General features: G+C 43.8%; 2 protein-coding genes across 9 annotated transcripts in view; one reads left to right on the top strand and one right to left on the bottom strand.

Annotated features, from left to right (window-relative positions):
- CRYBG3 (crystallin beta-gamma domain containing 3) overlaps positions 1-26,754 on the bottom strand; it is a 94,377-nt gene that overhangs the window by 3,671 nt on the left and 63,952 nt on the right. For 3 of the 6 annotated variants that reach the window (XM_056516313.1, XM_056516342.1, XM_056516332.1), the window contains 7 exons: positions 25,891-26,000; positions 25,264-25,390; positions 19,008-19,147; positions 16,397-16,520; positions 14,977-15,135; positions 14,540-14,699; positions 11,681-14,026 (listed from right to left, as the gene is read on the bottom strand). In XM_056516313.1, the coding sequence (XP_056372288.1) occupies positions 13,938-14,026; positions 14,540-14,699; positions 14,977-15,135; positions 16,397-16,520; positions 19,008-19,147; positions 25,264-25,390; positions 25,891-26,000 (909 nt within the window). In that variant the 3' untranslated portion in view covers positions 11,681-13,937. Of the gene's footprint in view, positions 1-7,233; positions 8,245-11,680; positions 14,027-14,539; positions 14,700-14,976; positions 15,136-16,396; positions 16,521-19,007; positions 19,148-25,263; positions 25,391-25,890; positions 26,001-26,754 lie in introns of those variants that run through there. The other 3 variants (XR_008843055.1, XR_008843056.1, XR_008843058.1) reach the window with 3 other exon arrangements.
- Positions 1,568-11,702, top strand: RIOX2 (ribosomal oxygenase 2). Of its 3 annotated transcripts, none has more exons than XM_056516364.1 (10): positions 1,568-1,635; positions 3,644-4,079; positions 5,137-5,256; positions 5,836-5,964; positions 6,710-6,813; positions 8,099-8,201; positions 8,595-8,760; positions 9,156-9,244; positions 10,370-10,480; positions 11,454-11,702. In XM_056516364.1, the coding sequence occupies exons 2-10, from the start codon at positions 3,648-3,650 to the stop codon at positions 11,613-11,615; spliced, it is 1,416 nt and encodes a 471-aa protein (XP_056372339.1). In that variant the 5' UTR covers positions 1,568-1,635; positions 3,644-3,647; the 3' UTR covers positions 11,616-11,702. The 3 variants fall into 3 exon arrangements, with proteins under 3 accessions (XP_056372339.1, XP_056372329.1, XP_056372348.1); XM_056516354.1 differs by lacking the exon at positions 1,568-1,635 and adding an exon at positions 1,658-1,851 and having other exon boundaries at positions 11,454-11,700; XM_056516373.1 differs by lacking the exon at positions 1,568-1,635 and adding an exon at positions 1,665-1,851 and having other exon boundaries at positions 11,457-11,623.

Raw genomic sequence — 26,754 nt, 5'->3', positions numbered from 1 at the left:
ACATGGAGGTGTGGAGAAAAAGAGATTCCTTCCTGCATTTTCTTCCAGGCACATCCTGTACAGGTGCCAGAGAGCTGCAGAGCTTGCTTTTGGTGGAGAAAGCTGTTGTTACTTTCAGCTGTGAATAAAACCATTGGCCAAGGGTTCTCCCCACCCCTGGGCAGGGATGCCTTTCATTAAACCAGGTTGCTCAGACCTGACCCTGGACAATTCCAGGGATGGGATATCCATAGCTTCTCTGTGCAACCTGTGCCAGGGCCTCGCCACCCTCACAGTCAAGAATTTTTTTTTTTTTTTCTAATATCCAATCTAATCCTCCCCTCTTTCAGTCTGAGGCCATTCCCCCTTGTCCTGTCACTTCATGCTCTTGTAAATGATGATGATATTTAACTGCATGCTTGTACAGCAAACTTATAATTTTATTTTCTTAATGCAATGACAGGGATGATATCAGGGCAAATTATACCTAAAAAAAATCTATTGCTTGTATAAATAGCAAAAGATAACGAACAGTATTACAATGAATTATTTCTTGTCTAGAGGGTGCTAGAGGGCTGGCTAAGCTCCCATACCCTCTGAAGTGTGTGTTAACTTCCTGACAGGTATGGTAAGAAATACTTTCAGCCAGTTTGTCTCTGCAGACCAGCACGGAGGTCTTTAAAAAGATATTCACGAGTATTTCCCATTCCTGCTGGTTTTCCATGCGTGGGTTTTATATCCCACAACATTTACTGCGAGTGAGAGCACCACAGGCATTATGTAAATACATGTTTGTGTGAGTGTTCATCCCGATGGCACCCGGGCAGTTATGCCGAGGGTACTTTGTGGGTTTTTGGAGCAGAAATAACAGCTTGTCATGATTTCTGTGACCAGCTGAGCTGCAGGATGTGGCCTCACTATTTTTAGCATCTGCTGCTACACCCATCTGTAATGAGAAAACATCCTGTGGGTGTTAGTGTAGGTGATGCAAACTTTTAAGTCCGGTGACGCAAACATTTTAAGAACTTCATTCTTGAAAGTTTCATAGTTCTTCAAACTGTCAGTACATAAGAATAATGCTTTAGTGAAGCCTACCTAACATCTTTTTCTGATGTCATTAGGCAACTAAACCATTAACAGGCCTCTTTAGTAAAGGTAATTAAAAATACTTCTGGAAGTTTTCATGTGCTCGGCAAGGATTCTGAAGATTTGAGGGAGCCTCGGGGTGACTTTCGAACAGGATTTTGGTCCAGGAAAAAAATCGCGCAGCTAAAGCCCAAACAAAAACAAAAACAAAATTTTATCCTCTGAATAACTTCAGTGTTGCTCTGTTGAAATACACACAGGAATAACGCGGGAATAGCGCTGCATTTCCTACCGGCCGCCCGGATGCGGCTCCTCCCGTGACACCCAGCGCGGCAGCGACCGCCTCCCGCTTCCACCGGGAACATCCTGCGGCGGGGAACCGGGCCGGGCCGGGCCGAGCCGAACAGAACCGAACCGAACCGAACCGAACCGGGCCGGGCCGGGCCGAGCCGAGCAGAACCGGGCCGGGCCGAGCCGAGCCGAGCCGAACCGAACCGGGCCGGGCCGAGCCGGGCCGGGCCGGGCCGATCCGATCCATCCCGCCCCGCCCCGCCCCGCCCCGCCCGCAGGGTGAGTGCCGCGCCGCAGGAAGGGGAGGGGAAGGAAGGGGAGGGACGGCGGCGGGGCCGCGTGTCCCGAGAGCCGCCCGTGACCCCGGAGCCGCCCGCGGAGCGAGCCCCGGCAGTGCCGCGCTGTGCGAGTGACGCTGGTGGCAGCAGCCGGTCCCCCCTTGTGCCGCTCGGTTCTTGCTGCAGCCCTACGGGAAGCACCCGGGGCTGTGGGGAGGTGAGAGTGGGGCCTGGGCCGGCCTGGCCTGGGTTTACATTGTGAGAGGGTCATTAAGATTAGATGTAAAGGAGGATTTTTTCTGGTGAGGGCAGTGAGGCTCTGGCAGCTTGCCCATCCCTGGAAGTGTTCAAGGCCAGGTTGAATAAGGCTTTGACCAAATAGATGGAGTGGGAGATGTCCCTGCCCATGGCCAGGTGATCTCTTCATACTCAAACCATTCAGTGGGTTTGCAATTGTAATAACAAAACACTACAGAGAAGCACATGGTGGAAATGAAGCAGAGTTCTGCACACAGTAGCTGTGTGAATTTAACTTTATTAGATCAATCTGAGCGAGTTGAGAGGCTGAAATGATGGCTCTAGGTCAGGAATCCAAACCCATCAATTCAGGGCTGGTTGCATTTGTGTTCCTAACATTTGGGGAATGCCAGTTTTAGATCCTGGTGCCAGCATCGTCTTCAGACCTTGCTGCCAACCAGAGAATTTTCAGTATTTAATTTTTTTAAGCATTCCTTTGCCTCATGTAGAACAGTGGCTTTCTGCTGGTGGGAGGGTGGTGATGTGAATTCCCTCCTGCAGGGCTGAGGTGACCACAGGTTACTAGTGACAGGCTGCTTCAGGAGCTGCTGCTGAAGCACTGCCCAGGAGCTGGGGATCAGTAGGGTGTCCTGCTGCACAGCAGAACATTGAGAATACCAGAACTGGAGTTTAGGTTTCAGGATAGGGGATCTGTGCAAGTAAAGCATCTCAGTATGTTGACAGCTTTCCTTTTAGGAGTAAAGCTGCCATTGTTACTCAGAAGTGAAAGCATCAGCATGTTCTGACTCCTCATGGGTTGGCTTCTGACTGGCTCAGACGTGCCCAGAGCCAGTTTGGGTTGCCAGCCCAGACCTGGCTGCCAGGCTGTGCAGTGCTGGCTCATCTCCGGATGCTCAGCTCAGCTCCTCAGGCAGGTTTCTACTGCTGCTCTGGGGGAGGAAATGCTGGAGCAGACTCCAGGCAAGTCTGTCTGAACATGGTCTAGACCTACTGTTAACTCGATCTGTGCCTTAACTTTCCTGAGAACTTGGCAGCTAAACCATTTGTGAATTAACTTTTTTATTCTTGCATAATTGTACACAACATACTGTGGAAAACCAAAATAAATTACTTTCAACTTTAAAATTAAATGTCTGTACTTGTATGAAAGAATTATTTTTGTTCTAATTAAATCAAAGTTTGACAGCTTGCTAGAAATCAAAGTAGAATCTTGGCATTTTGGTTTTTAAACTGGTACATTTTACAAGTTTTAAGATTGTAGATATAGTAATTACATAGCATCAACAGAAAGGCCTAACAGTATTCCCTCTTTTGTAAATTGTTACTATTGAAGGAAGCGTAATAAGAATACAATCTTCTGATCCTGCCCCCTCTCTCTACCACCTTCTGCACCTTGCCACTCAGTCTCTTAAAGCTGAATTGGTTTTTTAAAAAATAATTTTCAGCTCTTGCTACAGAAGACCACTTGCCCACAGGTTCTTTGTGTGTGTGGGTTCCTGCATTGGTGATGATCCATTGGGTCCCATCACATGTTCTTTAGTACAAACTCAGCTGTGGGGTGTGAGCTGCTGTGAGCAGTGGCTCCAGTAGAGCCCTTTGGAGTTTGCTGAGGTTTGAGAGAGGATCAGCCAAAGCTGTTCCCAGTATACTTTGATATCCCCCTGGATAAGGAAAGAGCTGCTGCCCTGGGCCTGTATCTCTTGAGGTTGTGTTGCTGGCTGATTGTTGTGGGTCTCTCTCCTCTTGGACAGGAAGATGCCCAAGAAAGGAGGGAAGATTGCTGACATGGCAAAGGAATCACAGGCACAGTGTAAACGGTCCAAACTGGACACAGCTGCTTCTCCTTCAGTCCTGAGTTTTGAGAGCCCAGACAGCCTCTTCAGGAGCCTGATCTCTCCCATCGAAGAGGAGGTGTTTTTCAGGGAGTACTGGGAGCAAAAGCCTCTGCTTGTTCAGAGAAATGATGTCCTGGTGGCTGCTTACTACCAGTCCCTGTTCCAGCTGGCACACCTGAAGGAGCTGTGCAGCCAGGGCCTGTGCTACGGGCGAGACCTGAATGTCTGCAGGTGTGTCAATGGGAAAAAGAAGGTTCTGAATAAGGAAGGAAGAGTGAATTACATGCAGCTGAAGAAGGATTTTGACCAGAAAAAGGCAACAATACAGTTTCATCAGCCTCAGAGATTTAAGGTAGGATTTTTTTCATTGTAATTAATGCAATTGATGCTTGCTTTGTTATGTGGTGAGGCGTTTGTTGACGTGGCTTCATATCTGCCCCCATGGGAGGTAATTGGCATTGATGATCTGCTGAAATCTTTTCAAGAACTGTATTAAAACACAGTTTATACTTTTGTACTCCCCATAATGTTTCAGTGCTCTGCAGTAAGAACAAAGTCTGATTCATGCTATGATGTTTTTCTGTAATACTAAGTATTCTTCTTAAATGCATATAATTGATTATTAGGCATCTGTGCTTAAATTAGCTCTTCTGCCTCCCTATTCCTTGTGCAAACTTTTGTACCACTTGCCTTTAATCAGGGATGAGGTGTGAAACCATGTCAAGTATTTCCAGGACACTCCACCATTCTTGCCAATGGATTAGCATTGAATTGCACCATGGAAGTGACCACCCCATTTTAGCTGAGTGTCCCCTGTCTGTCTATGGGAAGGAGGTGCTGCCCAGTTATAAAGGACTTGGATACTTGTAGGTAGTTTGATTTAGGCAGTCCTTTTTTTGTCCTAAAGGGTCAGCACAGTCTAATTGTGAGGTGGCCCCAAATACACAGCAGAGCCCCACCTGTAGTGTCACTGACTGATCTCAGTTGTTGGCATCTCCTGGTGTTTCCCTGTCACATGTTGGGTGTGGATGAGTCAGGTTTATGTTTGAATGTTCCCAAGCAATTGGAGTCACTTGTAAAAGGTGTCTGACCTTTGTCTTATTCTGTCTTTGATGCAGGTGGGATGATGGGTGGTTTATTCTCCTCTGTTTAGCCTTGTTTTTGCAGAAGTTGGTACAGGGAAGAGAGCAAACATCAGTGTTCTGTTGAGGCACCAGAGTTTTTGGCGTACTGATTACTTTCATGGCAGATCTCCTTTGCTACTGCAATGCTTGCCTTGAGGAGAAACTGCCTCCCAGGCTGTGTGTTCCTGTGGGGATGTCACCATTCTTCCCCAGTGATGGGCTGGTGGCAGCCAGGCTTGGCTGAGCTCTTCTGTAGTAATGGCTTTTTTTTTTTTTTTCAAATAGGAGGAGCTGTGGAAGATTCAGGAGAAGCTGGAGTGTTACTTTGGGTCTCTGGTGGGGTCCAATGTTTACATCACTCCCCAGGGCTCTCAGGGGCTTCCCCCTCACTACGATGATGTCGAGGTAGGACACCAGCACCTCACCTGTGAGACCCTCTGGGGGCTCCTGGCCAAAGGGAGTGGATGCCTCTGTGTGTGTTCCACCTCTTCCCACAGTAAACATTCTAGAAAGAGGGTTTTTTTTCCACTGAAAACTTAGGGTAATTATTTACAAGTATTTCCTTATATATTTTTGCTGAAAGTGTACTAATAGTAATGACTAAGTTTAAGTGACTGGAGTGAAACAGAGATTTCCAAATTCGGGATAAAATGATCACACTTCACAACTCTTTTCTCTGTTGTCTCTATTAAATAGAATACAAGAATTTAGTTCAAATGTAAATTTCTGCATTTAGATATTTAAAAGGTAATGTGAAAGGAATTGTATTAGCCATGCTGTGGAGTAGCTGAGAGCAGGGAAGGGAAAAACCTGTATTTGTCAGAAAAGCGACCTGTGCCACTATCTCTGTCCCTGGCTTCTGGCTTGCTTCCACAGACTTGGCAAGTCAGAAGATAAATTAAAATACCTGATGAGTTGGATGTGTGAGGAGCAGCAGGGCTTCCTTTATGCCCCCATAAATTTTGGATTCATGGTGTTTTGCAGGTGTTCATCCTTCAGCTGGAAGGAGAGAAGCACTGGAGACTCTACAAACCAACGGTGCCTTTGGCTCGGGAGTACAACGTTGAGCCAGAAGATAGGATTGGGAGTCCCACACATGAATTCATATTAAAGGTATTGTAAATTAATTCCTTCAGGAGGTCTGGGCTGTGGTAGCAAGAAAAGTAGTCATGCTTGGTAGGCTCCTAGAAGCAGCTGATGTGACCAAGTTTAAGGACCATAAGATGGAAGTGGAATCAGATTTCATTACTATTGCTTTATGAACTTTCTGTTTGTGCTGGTGTTTATAGGACAAGCCACAAGTAAACTGATTTTTCCTTTTTGGAGGCAACTTCCTGTGCTTTGCACTTGTTTGCACTTCCCCGATCTGTATTATTTTCTGTGGAGATATTTAATTTACATAGGTGAGAGATAGGGGAGGAGTGAGGTTCTACTTGTTTATTAAAGTGTTTTAACTAAAAGTTTCAGACTGTTGGACTTTTCTTGTGAAACACTGGCCTTTTCTTCTGATATGACCTGACCAACTTCCCAGGGCACTGAATTACCAGCAGATTCATCTCAGCTGCTTCTTTGTCCCCTTCCTGCAGCTCAGCAGAACTGTGCATGTTCTAGCATGTTAAAAACTTGTGTTTGCAGACAGGTGTAGAGCAAATATTGACAGTAGGTGGGAAAGTTTGAGGTGTTGGATTTCTGGCTTAGAGTGCTTTATGTTATTAAAGTGTACATTGGAGAATTGCTCAATTTTGTGATTTTTAAAGAATACATATTGTCTGTCTGCTCAGAGAGTTATTTTCTCTGGACTACAATAAGGCTTGATCAAGTGGCCTAAATGTATAAATTCTCTTTAATTTTCCTGCAGCCAGGTGACTTATTGTACTTCCCAAGAGGGACTATTCACCAGGCTGACACTCCTGAGGGGATCTCCCATTCAACACATGTGACCATCAGCACCTACCAAAACAAGTAATTCCTCTTTATTTCTTGTTTTGTTTGGCTTTCCCCTGCCAGATGATGTGTGTGAATAGTAGAGACCTGGAGCTGGTGTTTCAAGGATGTTTCAATTGATGTCCTATTTCTTAAAAAAAATAACCTTGTAATGAGCTCTGCTTGGGTCTTTGCTGTGTTCATCCTATTCAGTCTTTGTGTGGTTTGTTTTTTGTGGATTTTACAGGGATAGGGCATGTCATCTTCCCCCCAGACATGTGGTGACATGGAATATAGGTAGATACCCCACTATTAGACAGGTGCCCTGCTGTTAGGGACAGAATCTAAGTATTGAGGTAGCAGTAATTGAAGTTTTGGGGTTTGGGGGAAGGATGGGGGTGAGACCATTGTTGTTTGAAGCAGCCTCTTTTTTGCCAGGTTTTCATGCAGCAAGCTTGATTGCTTTTTAATTGCTTTATTTATTATTTACCAGCTGGAGATTTTAATGTGGAAAATAATGTTACAACTGCAAACTCATTTTTGTCTTTAAAAAGTCCCCCTCATGGTGGCTAAAATTGCTGTTCATTTCATAATCCATGGCTGCACGAGCCCAAGGCGAGTCCAGTGCATGACTTGTCAGGAGCACATTCCCTGGGGATGTCTGTCATGGGTGAACAGAGGAGCAGCAAAAGCTTCAGGAGTGTTCTTCTTCCAAGGTTAAAAAGTGGAATCATCATCCATTAAGGTTATTGGCAATGAAGTGTGAGAGCCTTCCTCTGCCCCTGCTGTCAGCACGTGTAGGTAAAATAAGCAACAGTCTTGGTTTTGATTTGGCTTGTGGATGGAAGTATGATGTGGAAACATTTCCTTGAAAAACTGAAGAGAATTTGAAAATAGCTGTGGAAGTTGCACTTCAGCTGTTTTTAGGCACCAAGACAAAAGGGACATCTCTCTTGAAGCAGAGTTTGTTTGGACCAGATCCCAGCAGGCAGAGTGTGCACATGTGGAATAAGCAGGGCAGTTTGGAAAAGCAGGGAGCAGCTGAAGACATTTTCTGGCAGATGGAAACTGGGGGCAAGAGATGCACTAAGAAATAGATGTCCAGTTCCTTTCATTGGCCAGAGTTCTTCCTTCCCACTGAGTAGCAGACAGTGAAACATTTGAGTAGACGTGATAAAAAAAACCCAAGAGACTATGATAAATAATAATGGGTTTACAACTTAACACTACTTTAGTTAGGAAAAAAAAAAAAAAAAAGTAGGATGCGTGTTTAATTTCATTTCAGTGCAATTATTTCAGTAATCTTTTTCTTCCTGTCCTTTAGCTCTTGGGGAGATTTCCTACTGGATGCAATTCCTGGCCTGGTGTTTGATACAGCAAAGGAGGATGTGGCACTGCGGACAAGCATTCCAAGGCAGCTGCTCATGGTTAGTAGGTGGGGCTCAGGGAATAATGGTGCATCCAGGTGATCTGTCAGACAGCAAAAGCTCTGTCAGGCCAAGCTTCTGAATCTTTTAATCAGTGAAGCTGTGAATTGTTGTGGGACCTCCTTATGGTGGTCATGTCCTGCTGCTGCTCAGCTTGCAATGTGTAGGAGGAACAAGGGTCTCTTCAACTGCACCTGCAAGTCCTTTAGCCCCAGAGCAAAGAGAGTGAGCTTCAGCTTTGAGATGTGAACAGCTCATGGGGAGTGTGTACGAGAAACAAAGCTTGGTTTGGGACTAAGCAGAGATAAACGAGGAGTGTCCAGATTTTCACTGCTTTGCTGCACTGCTTTAGGGGCCTGCTCTGTTCAACTTGAATTCTTTGTGGATGTTTAGCAGGTGGACACAGCTGACTGCACCAAAAAGCTGAGCAGCCTTCTGAGAAGGCTTGCAGACAGTCTGGAGAACTCCAGGGACCTGAGATCATCTGACATGAAGAAGGATTTCATTATGCACCGGCTGCCACCATGCCTGGGATGTGACTCTGATCCTTTGACTCCAGGTAGAGTTTAAAATTCCCAAAACTGGCTGATGTGATGGTAGTGCCTAAGTCTGCCTTTTAAAACTTCTAGCATTTCATGGCAGGCCAGGATCACATTATAGGCCCAGCTTTGTGTTGTGCCTGGCTCTGTGTGTGTTTGCACACCTCTTTTGGTCAGTTCCCAGTGTCTGGTGGGAGAGATCACCCATTTCCCTTACATTGAAATAAAGGTTATCCTAGAATTTCAAAAATCTTTCTCATTTCTCCTTCCACCACAAGTTTTGAGAACTTGTGGCTGTGGAAACACAGGTTAACAAACAAATCTGGCTACAAGAGAATGGGGAGTGCACAGGGGGCTCAATTTGTATCATGTCATGGTTTTCTTCCTTTTCTAAGGGAGAATTTATTCTTCTTAGGTGGGAAATTGCCAAAAATAGATAGCAAAATCAGATTGCAGTTTAAAGACCATGCTATCATCACTGTGGAACCAGATCAAGAGAATGCTGTAAGTATAAGAAGCCCCTCTTGTGTGGCTGGGGTGAGGAGTGGGAGGCATGTGAATTGTTGCTCCGTTGTACTAAAAGGGTTGTGCAGTTCTGCTTGGTTGGATCCTGCATCCCATTATTGCTGTTAGGAGATCCTGGGGCTGTTTGCTGAGTGCATTCTACCCTTCTGGAGGGAGGTACAGAATTATATCCAGTCTGTGATTCTGCATGGCTTTTATCTGAATCACATGAGGGGTAAGTCATTACAGCAGCTAAAATGGCCTTTATAGCTCTGGATAATAGATTTTTTTTAAAAATTCTTTGTATTTAAGAACATGAAGTCATAAAATAAGGGTTCCTGAAAAGAGGGAATTCTCTTGGTTGCATTTAGTCTTCACTACTGAATTCTCTCTGTACCTAAGTGGGTGCCAGTGGCACTTATAGATTGTTCCACAACATAGCTACTGGCATCTTGCATCATTCTGTGTTACACTGCTGATCTGTGAAGGTTTATTAATACTAAATTATAGAAGTGCTTTTTGTTATGTTAATTAAAATAAAAAGAGAGGGAGGAAACCACACACAGGATGGATTATTTTGTATAAGTTTGGGGTTTGTGTTTTTGTTGTGTTTTGTTTTATGAGTGGAATGTTGAAAAACATACCAGAACTTTCTGGTTTTTCTCTTCCATTTTGTTTGTGTCCATATTGCTGCGAGACTGTGCAGGGTTTGGAAACTTTTTTTTCCCTCCAATTTTTTTTTAACTGATTTGCACAGTCTTGACCAAGGCTTGATAATGGGCATGTGATTTTTAAGAGACAGCTCAGTCTCAGACTGAAGATTTATTGATGCACACCTGTTCATTAAGACTTTTTAGGAGAGGTGCCTTAAATGGCCTATTTTCTACACAGCACCAGTCCTGTGACTCCAGCAGGAGCAGTTTTAAGGCAGAAATTTGTAAATAAATTTTCAGAGGTGTTTTGGAGAGTCCCTTCTTGCTGTGGGAGGTGGCTGTTGGGTCTTTCAGTTGAGAAGGTGACTTGCTTTCCTTGCTGTAGCAGTGGCCTCTGGAATTAAGGAGCTGGCACTGGAGTGAGGTGAGGGTGTGGATCACCTGTGACCATTTTCTTCCTGTTGTTTTTCAGGATGAAATCCGCAGGGAGATGGTTTATGTGTATCACTGCTTAAAGAACAGGAGAGAAACTCACATGATGGGGACAGAGGATGACACTGCCAGTGAAAATGGCCTGACACAGGTTTGTTCTGCAAACACACCCCAAAATTTATCTTGCCAGTGTGGCTTTGGCAGAGTTCTTCAGCACCCAGACTTTTTCAGCCCATTCCCAGAGTACCTGGATGAGCTGAAGCTGCAACACAGGCAGTGAATAGTAAAACTAAGTAATGTGATCTCATTACTTAATTAAACATTTGAGATGCTAATGGGATGTCTTGTGCATGCCCCGTGGCCCAGTTAGCAGAGCTGCTGCAGCAACTGAAAGTATCTTACTGTGTGTCCTTCAGCAGGTCCTGCTGGAGATGTAGCACATGTTCCATGGGGATCACTGCACTTCATTTCTGTCATGTCAAACCTGTGTTAGCTCCTGTATCCACTGTGCAGGGCTGCTCACTTCAGCCTGGGGCAGGTCAGCACTGGGAGTAAAGAACTCACTGTTCTGAAATGTTACTCAGGTCTGCACAACTCCACCAAAGAGGCAGAACAGAGCCTGGCCTTTGTCTTGGCCATTGCTGCAAGGCTTTTTTGTCTGGCAGTTATTTTCCTTCTGAAGTAAATCTCACTGCTCCTCTGGAGCTGAGGCTGGACACAGGCACCTGAGCAGCACATGCACATCCCAGGATCTTCCTTTCTACCCTTGAAAAAGTCTTGGGAATGAAGGTCCTCTGTGCTTCTGTGCCCAAAGACTGCATGTGTCAGCTAGAAATAAAGCTCTGTGACCTTGCTAAAATAATGGGTAGGGTTAGGCAAGAGGGTAAATTTAAAATTATTTTTTTCTTCTGTGTGGGAACCACAGGAGGAAATCACATAAAGATCCCTACCTTGTAAAATGTGCTACAGCATGGAAGAGTTACTTCTAAATAGGTTGGTTAAAACTATCTTTTGGAGGCTGTTCTCAGCACATTCCTGCAGCTCCCTCCCCACAGCTCACACACTGTTGTGTAATAGTCACTGCACTTTGCTGAAGGGTTTTCTCCTGTCTCTTTTCTCCCCAGCAGACTCACGGGCTGCGGTTCCCTTTGTCATACTTGGATGCACTGAAGCAGATCTGGAGTAGCAGCACTGTTCATGTTAAAGAGCTTAACCTTACCTCAGATGAGGAGAAAGAAAACCTTGCCTTGTCACTCTGGACTGAATGTCTGATTGAAGTTCTTTGATGTTTTTGTGAATTAGCTGCTCTTGGCTATTAAGCATCTCTTGAGATCAACGTTTATTAAATTAGTTTGTTTTTTTTATCCATCCAGCCTCTGGTTTGTAGTGCTAACAAAGCATTGCAGTGTCTGTACTTGGCTGCTTTCTGGTTCCAAATGTTAACTGTCCTTCCACACTTTTGGGAAACTGGGCATGGGGAAAAACAGGTAAGTGAGCTACAGCTCCAGGTGTGTGGCTGGATGAAGTCACTCCTAAGTACCCCCCATGCTCTGATGTCCCCTCTGGAGAGCTGCTGGGATGTGGAGGTCATCTGAAGTTTTACATGGAACAGACTCCAAAACTTGGGCATAAAACATTAACTTGATTTTTGCATTTGTAAAGTTCACGAACAGGAAAATCTGTTTGATTGCCCTGACAGAAGAAGAGCTTCCTGGTAAAAGCTGCCTGTGCTGTTCCCCCAGGGAGCTTTGCCCAAGAAAACCCCTTTTCCCTCAGGTGCTGCTATCCCTGGAATAAACAAACAATAATATTTATCCTCTACCTCCCCCAGCACCAGTTTCAAGTGAAAGTAACCCAAAAGCCTGTAGCTGGAATCTGTATCTTCAGTATTCACTTGAGTGAGTTTTGATGAGACTGGTGCAGTTACTTTAATACTTCATTGATTTTTAATATGCAATCTCATGTAACAGCACAGCCACATCTTCAATATACTTATCCCCCTCTTTTGGCCACTGGAAAAGAAATAGTTTACTGGAATGTGCTCAAATCTGCTGAAAATTATTATTTAGTTTGTTCAAAAAGAAACCAACCAGCAAAATGTTTCTCCTGAAAAGTTTTATACAGTTAAAATGGACATGCTTTAGCATTTTACATTCAAGGTCTCTTAAGTACAAAAGCCTGCTTCAATTTGTTATGTAACACTAAGATACCAAGTATGATTTAGTCATTCTTCATTTAAAAAACTACAACTTTTTACATGGGCTTTTAAAATTTCATATGGAAAGTCACATGCAGAACACTTGATGTACTGACTTATATGGAAAAAAAGCTTAAGTGCTTGAGTTGAAAAAATATATACATACATTTGAGGATCTGTTACTCAAACATCAGATTTATGATAATTTTAGAATGTAAAATAGTAAGTGCAAGTAGATTTTTTTAAATAGTACTATATAGAACTCCATTTCATACAAAAATAGACATCCATATATTTTATCTCTATGGCAAACTTAGAGTTATGTCTTTGTTTGGGGATGATCCTGTTTGAGTGCACAGCTGGCATAGCTTTTGGAATCTCAAATATCTGTCTTCAGCTAACCTGAACTCTTTAAATACTCGTAGAAATACTTACCCTGAATATACAATGCTGGGAAAAAAATATTTTCAATGAAGATTAATTTAGTGATGCTGAATCCAGGGAGCTGAGGGACTTCTCTTCCATGTCAGGTGTTCACAGCCCTCTAAGGGCCAGAAAAAGCTTTTCAAGCACCACCTGCAGTCAGTGAGGTCTCTGGCTGTGTTGCAGCAATAGCTGTGGTTGCATAGTATGGAAATTGAGAAGAGCCCTGGCACAGGAAGCTCTGGACCATCACTTGTCCTTGGTGCTGCAGTGACCCTGATGTGAAGCCAGCCCTGGAACACAGGCTGCTGGCACCTTTGGAAACACCAAGCTGAATTGATTTCTGCAAAACTGGAAATCTGGTGCTGTTGAAAGCAGAGGAGACAAAGGCTTACCAGTATCATTTAGGGGGTGAAAGGCCCCTGTAGTGCCTTGTTTCACATGCTGAGCTGGAATTCCAGTTCAAAGGTGTCTTTATCAACAAAAGAATTTGCATTTTAATGAGAGACATGATTCAGGATCACTTGGAGCCTAAACAGTTTCGCTTGGGACATAAAAGCCCAACTCAAGTTCCTTGAAGCTCATCAGTGCATTCACTCCTCAGTGAGCTTCCAGCAGTGTGAGAGGAAGGTAAAGACAGCATTTCTGAAGAGCCTTTCCCCTGTTATCTCTTGCACTTCCCATGCTGCAGAACCTCTGCCTGCTCTTTTGCATTTACCTTTCATACTTCAGAGGAAGAGTAATGGTGACTTTCACAGGAGCAGCCTCTGCAGAATCAGCTTCCCTGCAGAGAGACACTGGATCAACCTCCCATCCTCCAGATTTGTGCAAAATTCAGTTCTTTTAGGAGCTGGTGTTTGGCATGAAGGAAAATAGAGAGGAGTTGCTGCTTATGGTTCCAGTGGTGCGTGACTTCAGTAGTTGGGTTCTTTTTTCCCCTCTAGATGCTGGTAGCCAACAAAAAGTCCATCTGTGGGGTGGATTTTACTCACAATATTTCAATATCCCATTTCTGTGAGGGTCTGTTTTCTATTGGCTGATTCATAATGATGTGATTCTTGTCATAGTAATATCCTCCTTAAAAACAAAAGGAAGTAATGAAGGAAAACTTCTGAAAGAAATACTCATAAAAATTATACACAATCTTTGAGAAGTGTGTCTAAGTAAGAAAATCAGCTGAAAAATAGGAATTCCATGAGGTAGGGAGCTGGTGTCTGCAACTGAGCAATGACAATTTTAACCAGCCTTCTTTTTCAACTCCTTTTCTCTTTTTCAGCTATTCTGTGCTTGATTTTCCCTCACCATTTTGTCTTCTGTAACTCCCACTTCTTGCCATCTGCTCTAGTTAACTCCCCAAAGCAAAAGAATAGAACTGATCAAAATAAACCTCTGGAATCAAAAGAGAAAGGTCCCTCCTTTCCCTGCTGTTTCTTGTCCCAGTGTCAAGCAACTGGACAGAAAAGGTAGGATTCAGTTTCTGACCTTACTTACAAAAAAAACCAAAACAAAACTGGAATATGGAAGTTAATCAAAAAACACACTTAAAATCTGTGAGGTTTAGAGGTTGGTTTTTTTTTTTATTTTAAATACCTTTGATATCAAGCACCAGTTGCTCACTGAGGTATGAACTGATGGTTCCATCCTCGTTGAGTCTCCACTTTTGCCTGTCCTTGCCATGTTCTGTCCAGAGGGCGACCTTGGCCCCAGGCACATCTCTGCCCCCAATGACATCCAGACAGGCATTGTTGGCCTAAGAAACAAGGAGAGCAAGTGAGATCCAGGCTACAGAGCCTCAGTGTTGTGCCTGACTTGTCTCAGGCACTGAGCACATGGCAGTAAATCGTGCTGTACTTGGTAAAACCCTGGGAAGCAAGCGAGGAACAGATTATTCAACACTTGACCAGCTGCTCAACCAAAGCTGGTGGTCTTTGTTACTTCATTTCTTTAATGCTAAACCATCAGCTTTTTCTAACATTAATAACAGGCCATCAAGGGCAGCATTAATAGGAAATCAGGGTGGAACTGACCTTGGACTTGAGGAGCCCCCGGCAGTAGTGCCAGAGCTGGGAGCTGCTGCCGCTGGGCGGGGCCGCGCACACCGAGGTGGCCCTGATGTCTGCCAGGCTCCCAGCCACCGTCAGGTACTTGCCCTGGGCCCTGCTCCTCACCCTCAGGTACACTGCTGGCTGCAGGGGGGCGAGGGAAGAGATTTACAACAGAGATCAAGCAAACTGATGTGAGAGGGTCTCCCCTCCACCATCCTCCCCTTCATCAGTCTTCTAAACTGTGTTCAGTTTTTGTTTTCATTTGAGGATGTTCAGTAATTTTTTGGTTGGAAACAAACGTGCCTGTGAAGCACAGTAACTGGTTTTTCACATGCAGTTGGGCAACTATAAACAGCATTGGTACATAGGATTTAAAAAAAAATGTAATTATGGCTATAAACTAATTCCTGTGATCTGCAATTATGCCTAGTTCAGCACATTTCACTCATTCCAAGGGCAGTAAATGGGCTGTACTCCACAAGCTTTTAATTCTTGGGCCACAAAACTTACATAACTTAAAAAAGTTACATATCCAGCAACTTCAGCCCTCACTAACTGGAATATATGGCACAGAGATATACCACTGTTTTTGAACATACATGGAAAACAGGGCACTGACCTGGTATCCATGTTTATTCAAAAAATAAAGAGGATTTTGCAGGGCTACTGCAGGGTTTGAGCTTTTGCTTTGTTATTCACTGGTTTCAGTTCAAATAAAGAGCACAGAGTTATAAAGGGCAGCTCTGCTGGAACCCCAACTCCAGCACAGCTTTTTTTTCTGGGAGCTTTATATCTCCTTTTTTTCCATATTAAAACAAACCCTGAGCTACAGACAATAAGGCCTCTCTCCCACCAAGCATCCATAAACAAAACCTCTATCAGTACACTGTTTAGTTACTCTTTGTGATCTAGAGACCTGAACCTTTGAATGAGACTGAAATTAGAATTACTTGGGGTGAGGCAGAGTGGGAAAACCTGATGGGATCTGCATGAGCTTTGCCTCTTTTGGAAATCCAGGCAACAGCACAATAAAATTCACTCTTGCTTCCATTTATGTTAATTATGAAACAAGCCAGTGTGGAATTGGTTTCCTCATTATACTGTCATATGGCAAAAATGTAAAAATAGAGCACCCACAGAAATGCTAATGAGCAATTCAGTAGAACAAAGCTTGGCATCAAGAAACTGGGAATTATTTCCCTTTAGGAACCTAAATCTAAGATCTCAATAATGCCCTGAGAGGCATTTTCTGCTTCAGCAATCTTCCAGTGGGTCCTTCTGGCTGTCATCATTTGCCTGATTTAAGGAGCTCAGCACACCCCAGAGTGCTTGGTGGTAGAGCTGATGCAGTGCACAAAGCCCTGTCCATAAAACCCTTTTTCCTCACCCAGTCTTCCAGTACCTGCTTCACAGGACGAAGGGAGCCAATCACCTTCCAGCCACTGTGTTCACTCCAGTGGGAAATCTCCCCAGGCTCCAGCAGAACCTGCTTTCCTAAAAAATTGCATCCCTCGTAGGCAATCCACCTGGATACACAAAACAGAATGTGAGAGGGCACTTGTTATCCACAGCAAAACTAAACTGCAGGTCAGGGCTGTGCTCTTGGAACCCCCAAACCTCTCCACAGTGATGCTCATGCCAAGCCTCTCTTTCTGTGCTGCAAGGTGCCATCCATTCAGTGGGATGTCTGCCTTCTGATGGAATCCAGACCCATTTTCTGTCTATCTGCCTAAAATTTGTAAACTACATTTCCCATCTCCCCTCTCCCCCTCCATTTTTTTTCCCCATAAAAAGGAGAACCACTGCATAAGCCCAGATGGGAATAATGCTGGTTTCAGCAGGCCTGTGTCAGGAAACTAGGGAGCCACACTTGCAGCTTTAGCTGGTTGTACACACTAATTATGAGAGGAACTTGTCTGATGTTTTTGTTAAAGCTCTTTATAAAATTCCACTTGTCTGAAAACACATTACAGGTATTCACTCCACACCTCACACCCTGCTGCAGCTGTCATGAACAGACCATGGACGTGGCTGAGCCCTGTAACAGCCAGTTAAAGCTCTGGCTAATACAGACCCCTTGTATCTGGCATCTGCTCAGTAAATGCAGCTCACAAAGGCAGCCTCAGGAGCACAGATCCCTTCTGTTTGTATCAACAGCACATTGCTGTGTGGACAGTGACTCCTCAATGCCTGACTCATTAACCCCTCTGAACACAAAGCTAAGTGCTGGTTTCCCAGGTTACCTGTTTACAGGTCAGCTGCCAAGAACCTGAGGGATGGCTGCACTCTGAGTCAGTAAGAAAACACTCACAGCCTCACAGCACCTGGAATTGCTTTTGCCCAGTGCCCACAGCTCAGAGAAACTGCTCAGGGCTCCATGGAGGCTCAACTGTGCCTGCTGTGAGCTGCCTGGCAGTGAGGCTGGCTCCCTGTTTCTTCAAACAAAGTCCCCACCTGACTAACAGGTATTCAGGGCAGCCTGACTGCCCCTGTGTCTTCCTGTGTTATACTCTGAACACATTCCTGGCTTTTTTCCCTTGCAATGGTTTCTATCAGGTCACCAAGAATTCACTGTTAACATTACTCTTGGAGCATGCAGCAGTCTCACATGGAATGCAGTTTCAAAGCAGACATTTACAGGGAACAGAGAGGGGAAAGATTGTTACAGTGATCACAAGCAAAACTCCTCTCTGCTCTCACACAGGCTGTGCCACTTGTCCCACAGCTCTGAGGACCCCAGCACCCTTTGCCAAGGCAGACTCCAGGTTTTTGCCTTACTGTGGTGGGCAGCTGGCTCAGGAAGGAGACTTTTACCTAAGCCTGGCAGCAAGCTGCCATCAGAGTATTTATGTAAATTTTTGCTCTTTGCCTAAAGCTGACAGCAGGCTTTGGGATGAGAAACCAAAAAAAAAAGTCTAAATCTGAACTCTGAATCCCAGATAAGGCAAACAAACCCTCTAAGACATCCCATCAACACACCTGACACACTCAGCTTTTAGGTTACCTGTCTGCTGTGTGGGATGGGGACAGGCTGGGGAGGTCTCTTTCCTAGGAAGCATCAAAAAGAGCTCAGAGGAAACCCAGCCTTTCTGCCCTGAACCATCCCAGAGACAGGGAGGCAGCTGACCTGGCTTGGACACCCAATAATGAGCACAAAGATGCAGGAGGGGCTGGCCTGTTGCACTCACTCTCCTGTGCTTTCTTGCCACATGGTCCCAAAGCCATCACCCTTCCTTTGCAGCCAACTGCTGGGGCAAAAGGATTGAATTTCCAGACGACACACCCACTTCTGTATTTTCAGCAAAGGTTCAGGATGGAAGTGGCACAAATGTTGGGAACTGTTGTGAACTGGCAAAGCTCTGTGGGGAACCTTGTGTTCACTATTCTCTCAAGAAAATTACAGCTTTGCCTGTGTGGAAAAGGTGGGGAAAGGTCAAACATAAACATAGGAAATGTGTGTCCCATTAGGAAAACAGCAGTTTCCAGCCACTCAGTTGCTGGATGAGACTCTGCAAGTTATTTGTTGCTGCTGTGGCTGTGGAGGATGAAAACCTGGCTGAAAACAGAACACTTGGGAGCTCTTCCAAAAGGTGAAAGGGAGAGATGTGGAAAAGGTTAGAAGGTCACTTCTGCAGATGTAAAATGTTTTCACAGAAGAACCTGGGTGTACATTCACACTCCTGGAGGAGGGTTAAACTAATAACAGAAGCAAATTACTGTTCCAGCTGTCAGATCTACCCTGAGCTCCTCTCAGAAGCTGCTGCTTCTCTGGCAGCCAGTCAGCACATCAAGCTTCCCTGAGCTGCTGCTGTAGTTTAAAACACTGCAGTTTATAGCTGGCATTTTACAGCCTGTTAATAAAGGCACTCCAAGTTTACACTACCTGCCTTTGAAACTCTGTGCCTCAAAATAGAAGTTAAGAATGTAAACCATTCTATGAACAAGGCAATAATCATGAGACAATGTTAGCTCCTATAGTGCAAAACTGACAGGGATATTTCTTCCATACTTACAATCCACTTCTCACCCACACAGACTGGGTGTAGAAATGAAGGTCCTCGTTCAAAACAGAGTTGACTGGTTCACTGAAGTGCAGCTCTCTGCCCTTGCAGCATTCCAGGCTGAACAGACTGATGGAAGGCTCAGCAAAAACCTGGGGGAGGAGGAAGGAGAAAAAAAAAGCACCAAGTTTTAGAAGGAATAGTCCAGATTCAGTTGGTAGAGATGATGCAGACATTGGCCCACTTCAGCTGAATTTCCTACAATGCTTTTGGGTTAGCTCATGCTCCCTCAGCAAATGTAACAAGGGAAAACCCCAAAGCACAGAAATAAACTGCATTTATCAGTAGTTTTGTCATCAGTGTAATGCCCCACTGACACAGGCCAGGCACAGAAAGTCACTAAGTGATGCAGAGGCCTCTGCTTGGAAAAACTCATTTTGATCTGATTTGTATCATCAGGGCCTTGACTGCTTTTCAAGAATACACTTTATTTACTTACTGATGGAACATGCATCTGAAATAGTCAGTCAAATCAAAGCCTATTGTCCACAGGCTTCAATTAGCTGTAGTTCACTGCAAACATTATAAGGAGCTATGAATTATATAAGGTCAGAAAGGTCAACTAAAAAGTTCCCTGTGTTTTTAACAGATATTCTTATTTTCCTTCTGCCAATCTTGAAGGAAGGGGATAATTAGTAAATTCTACAATCTCATGTAGAATGGAAACATTTTTCACTTAATGTCCTTTTCTACAATTTTGCCTGTGAAAGCAAATTAAAAGATAAGTTTGACTGAAAATGTGGTGCATCTGTAAGGCCAGCAGAAAAACAGAGGAAGCAGATTTAAACATACAAATTCTGTGCCCTAGTACAAGGAACACTTGTACAATGCTTCAGCACTTTTAACCTAAAACCAGAAGCAAAAGCACTTGCAGTTTGTACCTGGAAAGGAGGAGGGAACAGGTCTGACTAACTCAGTGAGCTGCCTCTCCAGGAAAGACACCTTCTAAAAGATGTTACCCTGAGATAGCTGGCTCAGGCAAAATCTGGGATTTCTCTTGCAGCAAAGACATGGCCTCAGGTGAAATAAATGAAACAAAATCTTGAATTGAAGTTGACACAGGCACTGAGTAATTAAGAGAAATTAATTTTCATGTTTGAAGAGGCACATGTAGTGTAGTGAAGTGTCTCTGAAAAGCTCAGGGGTGTGTCAGGACATATGAATTTGCTTGACACTGACTCAGTGCATTTGGTATGCAGCTGGTTGGTCAGATTGTGCCTCAGAGATTGCCTTCCTCTGCCAGCCAGTGCAGGGACTGCCTAAGTCATGCAGGGACAGAGAGTTCACTGAGACATTTTGAAGAAGAGCTTGGGATCATCCACTCCGAGAGATTTTTAAAGCCTGCTGTATTCCCAAAATCTAATGTCACACACCAGAAAGGGATTAAAACCTGCAGTGTTTTTATTTTGGAACGTCAGCTCTTCCCAAGTGCCTTCTGCTGGATGGGGTGGATCAGATTTACAGTGGGTGGCTAAAGGCTCACTTTGAAACCCAGACCAGCAGGCTCAGTGCAGGCAGCTCCTGAGGTTGCTCAGCCAGGCAGAATCATCACTGCTGGCAAGAGCCTTGACACTGCCTTTCACCTGAGTGGACACCAGAAATCATGTCCAGAACAGGCCCAGCAGTTTTCACAAGCATTGCTAACCATGAGAAACACAGCAAACTGCTGGAGTCAATTAAAATGATTCCAGCTCTGCTGTGGTTGTGAGTGTTTGGACTGAGGGGTCTGAGAATCCCCAGTCCAGCTGCTCAGAGACCCTGACACACACACCACTGATGACTCTGATCCCTCTGTCCCAGGCAGAGCTCAGAAGAGATGCAGTGACCTTGCAGAGACAAACTCCAGAAAGAAAGCAGGCTGCTGAGCCAAGCCCTGAGCTCTCCTGTTTCCACAGCCATATATAAAGCAATGTTCTGTATTCCCTTCTAGGCCAACAGCTGGCAGCACTGACTCTGGCCTGGCTTTTTTCTCTGACTTTGTTTTCACAGCTCCATGGAAACTGGGAACAGTGAAAACAAGGTTTGGGGCTATGCTGTTAGGCTGGGAGGCATTTTGCTCCCAGCCTTTCTTGTGGAATGCTGTGGAGCTTTTTCACCTGAAAGGTGAGTCAAAGACATCTGTATTTACCCATTCCCATGTCTAGGTCAGCACTACTTTAGCTTCTTTCACAATTATTTCAAGGAAAATACCTGAAATGCCATGCTTTGGGAAAAGCTTGCCAATTGTGAGAATAACAAAGCACTACAGAATTTCTTAACATGATTTTTATGTGTGAAGGAACTTACTTTAACCAGCACCAATAACATTTTAAGAGGTTTCGCTTGTCCCATTTTTTTATGCTATTGTCCAGAGAGAAACTTGAAGGGATTTATTATATTCAAGAGGCCAGTGATTAAGGAAAGCTGTATTTACACAGCATTTCAAGATATGAGCAGCTTTGTGAAAACTGTTAAATACACTGATATACTTTACTTAATAGGCGTGGTGTTCTATGGCTAACACAGCACACAGCAATGAAAAAGACACAGGTAAACCATGGAAAATCAACTAAAAATCAACACACTAAAAATCTCTTGCACAGTTCAACTCAGCTCAGGCTTCTCCCTCAATGATTTTTACTTTGCTTTTGGTGAAGCTGTGCAACATAATTTTTCACAATTCAAAACAGATTTTTATGCTTCACCAGTTCAGGAAAAAGCTCACACTGCAAGCATGAAGTGTTTGAGATTAAACAAGGATCAGGGCAAGATGAGCTTCCACAGTAGTGTAGAGACACAAAGAAGGTGACCAGAGGACACTGGAACTGAAAACCAAGTGCATAGATGAATTTGCACACATGCTTAGAGCAAAAAGCATAATTTTAGCTATGGATAATTTTTCATTATGAAAGTTGTGAGAATTTTTTACTAATAAAGCCTTTTTGGAAAGGGCCTATCCTAAAACATATTTTCCCTCACACCTTTTTTTTTTGGCCAACTTAGGTTTTGCAAACTTTGATGGGAAAGCCTAATAAAGGCAAAGGGAGAAATCCAAAGAGCCAGGCCAAAGCCTGAGGCAACCCAGGCATGGCAGTTAGTTTTTGTGTCTGATTTCTCTATCTGCCTCACAGGAATGCTGGGGAGATTAGTTAACACCTGTATTTAACTTAGAGAAGATAATATGGAAGTACAAGGATTATCAAGATTGATCAGAGCAAGAATAAAGAATGCCTCAGAAGAAAAGAGAAAAAACCCAACCAAACAAAAAAGCTTTGCACAACCTACAACCTGGTTTTAGAAACTAGGAGACATGCTTCATTTACAGGTTGAAGGTAAGACAGAAGGAAAGCTAATTGCTCATTGCAAGAATCCTGGGTATTCTTGTCCATGTAAATCACACCAAATGTGACAGGCAGTTTGTCAAAACAACACACCTGAGAAAAGGCAGCACAAGAGCTGAACTCCCCACTGCAAGATTATCTATCCCAAAGATTAACCTCCTCAAGCAGCAACCACTGGACAAATGCCCCAATAAGCAACCATGGCCCTATAAATGGCCCAGCTGCCTTCACCTGCTCTCTTGCAGCTGGGCAAAGGCCCCACATTTCCTTTCCATGAATCCATGGCAATGCAAAAGGCAAGTTCTTGCTGATGCAGGCACAGAAACTGCACCTCTGCAGAACCCTGAACCTGTGCTACATTTCCACCTGCCTGCAGGAGGGCTGCTCACAGCAATACAACAGCACCTTTCATCAACAAGCTTTTCTGGAAGAATGCTTTGGGATTTTTAGATGAAAGGAGATGATGAGAGGTAAATGACATCAGTGTCAGTTGTTCCTTCTTGGTACCCTCCTGTCAATCCACAGCTTTCCCTAAAGGCTCTGAGGATGATGAATCAGTCCAACCTGTGTTTGAGCAAAATAGAACAGCAGGAATAAAGCACAGCTAGTGCCTCCTGAAGATTTAGTTTGAGTATTATACACCTTGGAGAATAAGGTGTGATGGGAGAGAGGAAACTTCATCAGGAACAGAGGAAATTGGTTGCAAAGATGAGCTGAATTCCTCCATGATGCCAGTGCACAATAAATGGGGAAATAACCAAAGTGGAACCATGTTAATTTGAATTACTTGTGGAATGGTAGAGTGTGTGTGCAGGGGATGTGGGAGCAGCATGCTATACTTAAAAGCTGACAACCTCACTTTCTACCAGACAATACATAAAACATCCCTCCAAGAGCTAAGAGCTAGAATAAAAACTAGCCAGACTAAAATACTGTCACTACAATGAAATCATCAAACTATATTGTGAGTCTATTTCCTTATCCAAACCATTTTGTGTTGCTCTAAAAGTTTTGGGTTTTGGTTTTTTTTTTGTACTTTTTTTTTTTTTTTTTTTTCTATTTTAATTGGACCAACACAGTGATTTAGAAAAAAATTTCCTTTTGTTACGCAATTAAGCTCTTAAATAAACAAATGACATTTCTGGGAGTTTTCAAATTAAAAACTCAAAAGTTTACTTTCTTAAATAGAAAAAAAAGGAAAACTTTCTTTTGCCATTTAGTGCAGTTGTTATATTTGTTTGCAAATAGTTTGTTTCCATCAAAGCTGCATTTTCTACAGAACAAATGGAATGCTCCCAGTGTGGGACTCTTCCAGAATTCCACTTGCAGCAATTACATCTCACTGAAAGGAGAGCAGGAGACAATGCACACCCAGGGCTTGGTGTCAGGGTTAAAAGTTCTGCTTCTCACACAAGCTACTAGGGGACACACCTTAGCTCTGAAGTGAGGCTGCCATTCAAAGCTGAATAATGGAAGGGGTTCCCAATGCCACAAGTGAATTCAATAAAGCTGCACAACAATTCCACTTGGGAACAGGCTTGCTCCTCTCTGGAATGAGCTAACAGAAATATGCTGTAATCAAAGGGGCTCTGTTCCAAGAACTGTGGACAATACTCAGAATGAACTGTGGCTGCTCCTGGCATGACCTGCTGCATGCTCTGGGTCACAGCTCTGTGTCCCCAGCACTGCCCTGGGGCTCTCAGGGCAAAGAGGTAGAGTTCAGTGGCACTTCATGCTGTTTAGTGCCTTGTGAAATTCAAGGGCTCCTATTGGCAAGAGAAGAACCAAACTAAGAGGTGCCAAAGCAGAAGAAGATGTGTGTGAGCTCCCCACACACAGCCTGCCAAACACTTCTTCCAGGGCCTGGCCCTGGGGAATCAAGAGCTGCCAGCAGTCTCCTACCATGCCAAACTTCATATTTACTTCCCTGTGAGATTACAGGCAAGGGGATTTGGATGAGGCCTACCATTATTTGATGTCAAAACTTCACTTGGATTTGGCACAGCAGAGTCCAAAAGCCTAACTTGTAAAGGGTTACTTTAATCTAAAACCCAGGCTCTCAGCAGGGGGAAGTCACTGTATCTGTATAGCCCAGTGAAAAGTCCAGCTCTCAGATTTGAGTTGTACATCCTTCCCACCACACCCATGGCTTTGGTGTTTGCATTTAATTGGGGTTTGTGGGTTTTTTTGGGCTTTTTTTCATTTGGTTGGTTGGGTTTTTTTGCTTTTCTTTTTAGAACACAAATGGTAAAAAAGGACTTCATATGTGAAAAAGCTGAGTAATCACAGAAGTCTAGCTTCATAGGAGCTGCATTGAAGGACAAACACCACATAGGCTGAGTTTGTGTTCTGTGATTAGGGAAGGAAGAAGAGTTTTGGAGAAGCTGGTGACCAGTCCTGGAGAGAAGGGAGCAGAGAAACCACTTGCCTCTCTTTTACCAACAGTGTTACAGCTCATCTTTGATGCCCCTGCGTAAGAGCACACCAAGATGTGGAAGAAAGGCACAGACATCCCATCAACACTGCAGATTTGAATATCCTGTATGCAGGATTACAATGGGATGTATAAAAGGTTGCAGCTCTCTTGTTCTGGAGGGCAAAGTGCATTCCTGTGCATTCCCTGGCCATGGAGGATCTCGTGTCTCACTTGTAAAAAAGAGAACAACTTTAAACCCACAACACCCAAGAGAGCTGCAAGTGACTTTGTGCAAGTGTGCACACAGCCTCACCCATTCCCAACCCAAAAAATCCCCTGAGCCAAGAAAACAAACCTCACTCTTTTCCTAAACTGGGAGTTTGTTTAGGGCAAGTACTCACTTCAGACATCTGACAAGGAAAAGAGTTCCAAAATGTTTGTTTGGTTTTTTTCCCCCCCAGTGAAGTCTTACATATTGAATAGGCTTGAGGGATTTGATTGCAGCAGTTGGGCAGCCACAGGAACTGAGGTCAACATAGAGGCCTTCTTCCAGCACACAGTGATTGTCAGTGGTTTCCCCTTGGTAACACAGGAGCCAGCTGCAAGAATAATGGAACAAAAAAGATAAGCTGCTCTAGCTGCTTATTTACAGTAAGTTTTTTTCAAGACCTAATACTTGCTAAGGACACAAGGAATAAAAAATTTTCTTTGTTCTTGTCAAGCTTAAAGTAAGGTGACTTGAAAGGCTATGCAGCAACATCAAATCATGTGGTACAGAAACCTGAGTTCCAGAGCCAAACGATGCTGAGTGGAATTCAGACACTTCCACTGTACCAAAGTTGTCAAAATCTGGAATAAATTCTAACTGGAGTTAAAAAAAGAGTAACTGTGTAAACCTTCCCCAGGGAGAGCAAAATGCATATACCCAAACCAAGGACAGGATGAGAGTTACTGAGATGTCTTGCAAGACAATGGGTCTAAGACATGATGGAAGAGGATGGGCATGTGTTATGTGGTTTCAGCTGTCTGAAATTCTGTAAAATTTAAAAAAAAATTCATAATACTGAAAATGATGGCATGTAAAACAACAGACACTTACCATCCCCGGAGAACCTTAAAAGAACATGGTATGAATGATGTAAAATCAGAAACTTCTGCTGTGAAATCTACACATGCTCCTTGGAAATGTGTATTACTGAAAGCTTTGAGCTACAAGAACAAAACAAAACAAAACAATGACTAGAAGGAAAATGAAGGCATTATCATAAATGTAAACAGAGAAAGCTGTACTTTCAGAGAAGTATCCATTCAATTCACAAAGATACAATTAATTGAATGAATTGTCATTCAAAGAATCTTTTACATTTTCTACAGCTGCTTTATTTTTAGAAATGTACCAAGTACTCTGTCATCTCTGGGCTGGCACAGGAGGCTTCCCAGTGATGCTAAGACAGGCAGAGTTATCAAGTATAAGTTCAAATGCAGCAGGGGAGGACCCAGGCAAAAATGAGAAGAGCAGGACTCAAGGCTGTTATCATCCACCCAAAGCCTCCCTGAACTGCAGCTCAGCAGCCCAGTGCTCAAAGCAGGATAGGGAAATGCTGGCCAAAAGATACAGAGCTGCTATTGACAAAGTGCCCTGAAATCTTCTGTGATCACAGTGGTTGCAGGTGGCTTTTCATTTCAGAACAAGCAGGAGGATTTCTGAGGGAACTGAGGACCTCTGAGGTTCAGCCAAGCTGCTTTTATATGTCATGGTAAAGAACTGCAAGTCACAGTGAACCACACCCCATCAGTAAGATGTGATCAGTTCATCCCAAAAAAAGCAAGAAGGCTCAAAATGTTGCACTGAAATAGAAAAATACAAACAGACAAAAAACAATCAGCCCCCCCAAAAAACCAACCTGCCCCAAACAAATAAACAAAAAGCCCAAATGAACAAATCCACTCCCTAAAAAAAACT

Source organism: Oenanthe melanoleuca, chromosome 1 (genome assembly GCF_029582105.1).
Source record: "Oenanthe melanoleuca isolate GR-GAL-2019-014 chromosome 1, OMel1.0, whole genome shotgun sequence".
Lineage (NCBI taxonomy): Eukaryota > Metazoa > Chordata > Aves > Passeriformes > Muscicapidae > Oenanthe > Oenanthe melanoleuca.
The sequence above is the reverse complement of the archived record's forward strand: the minus strand, read 5'-3'. Positions and strand labels throughout refer to the sequence as shown.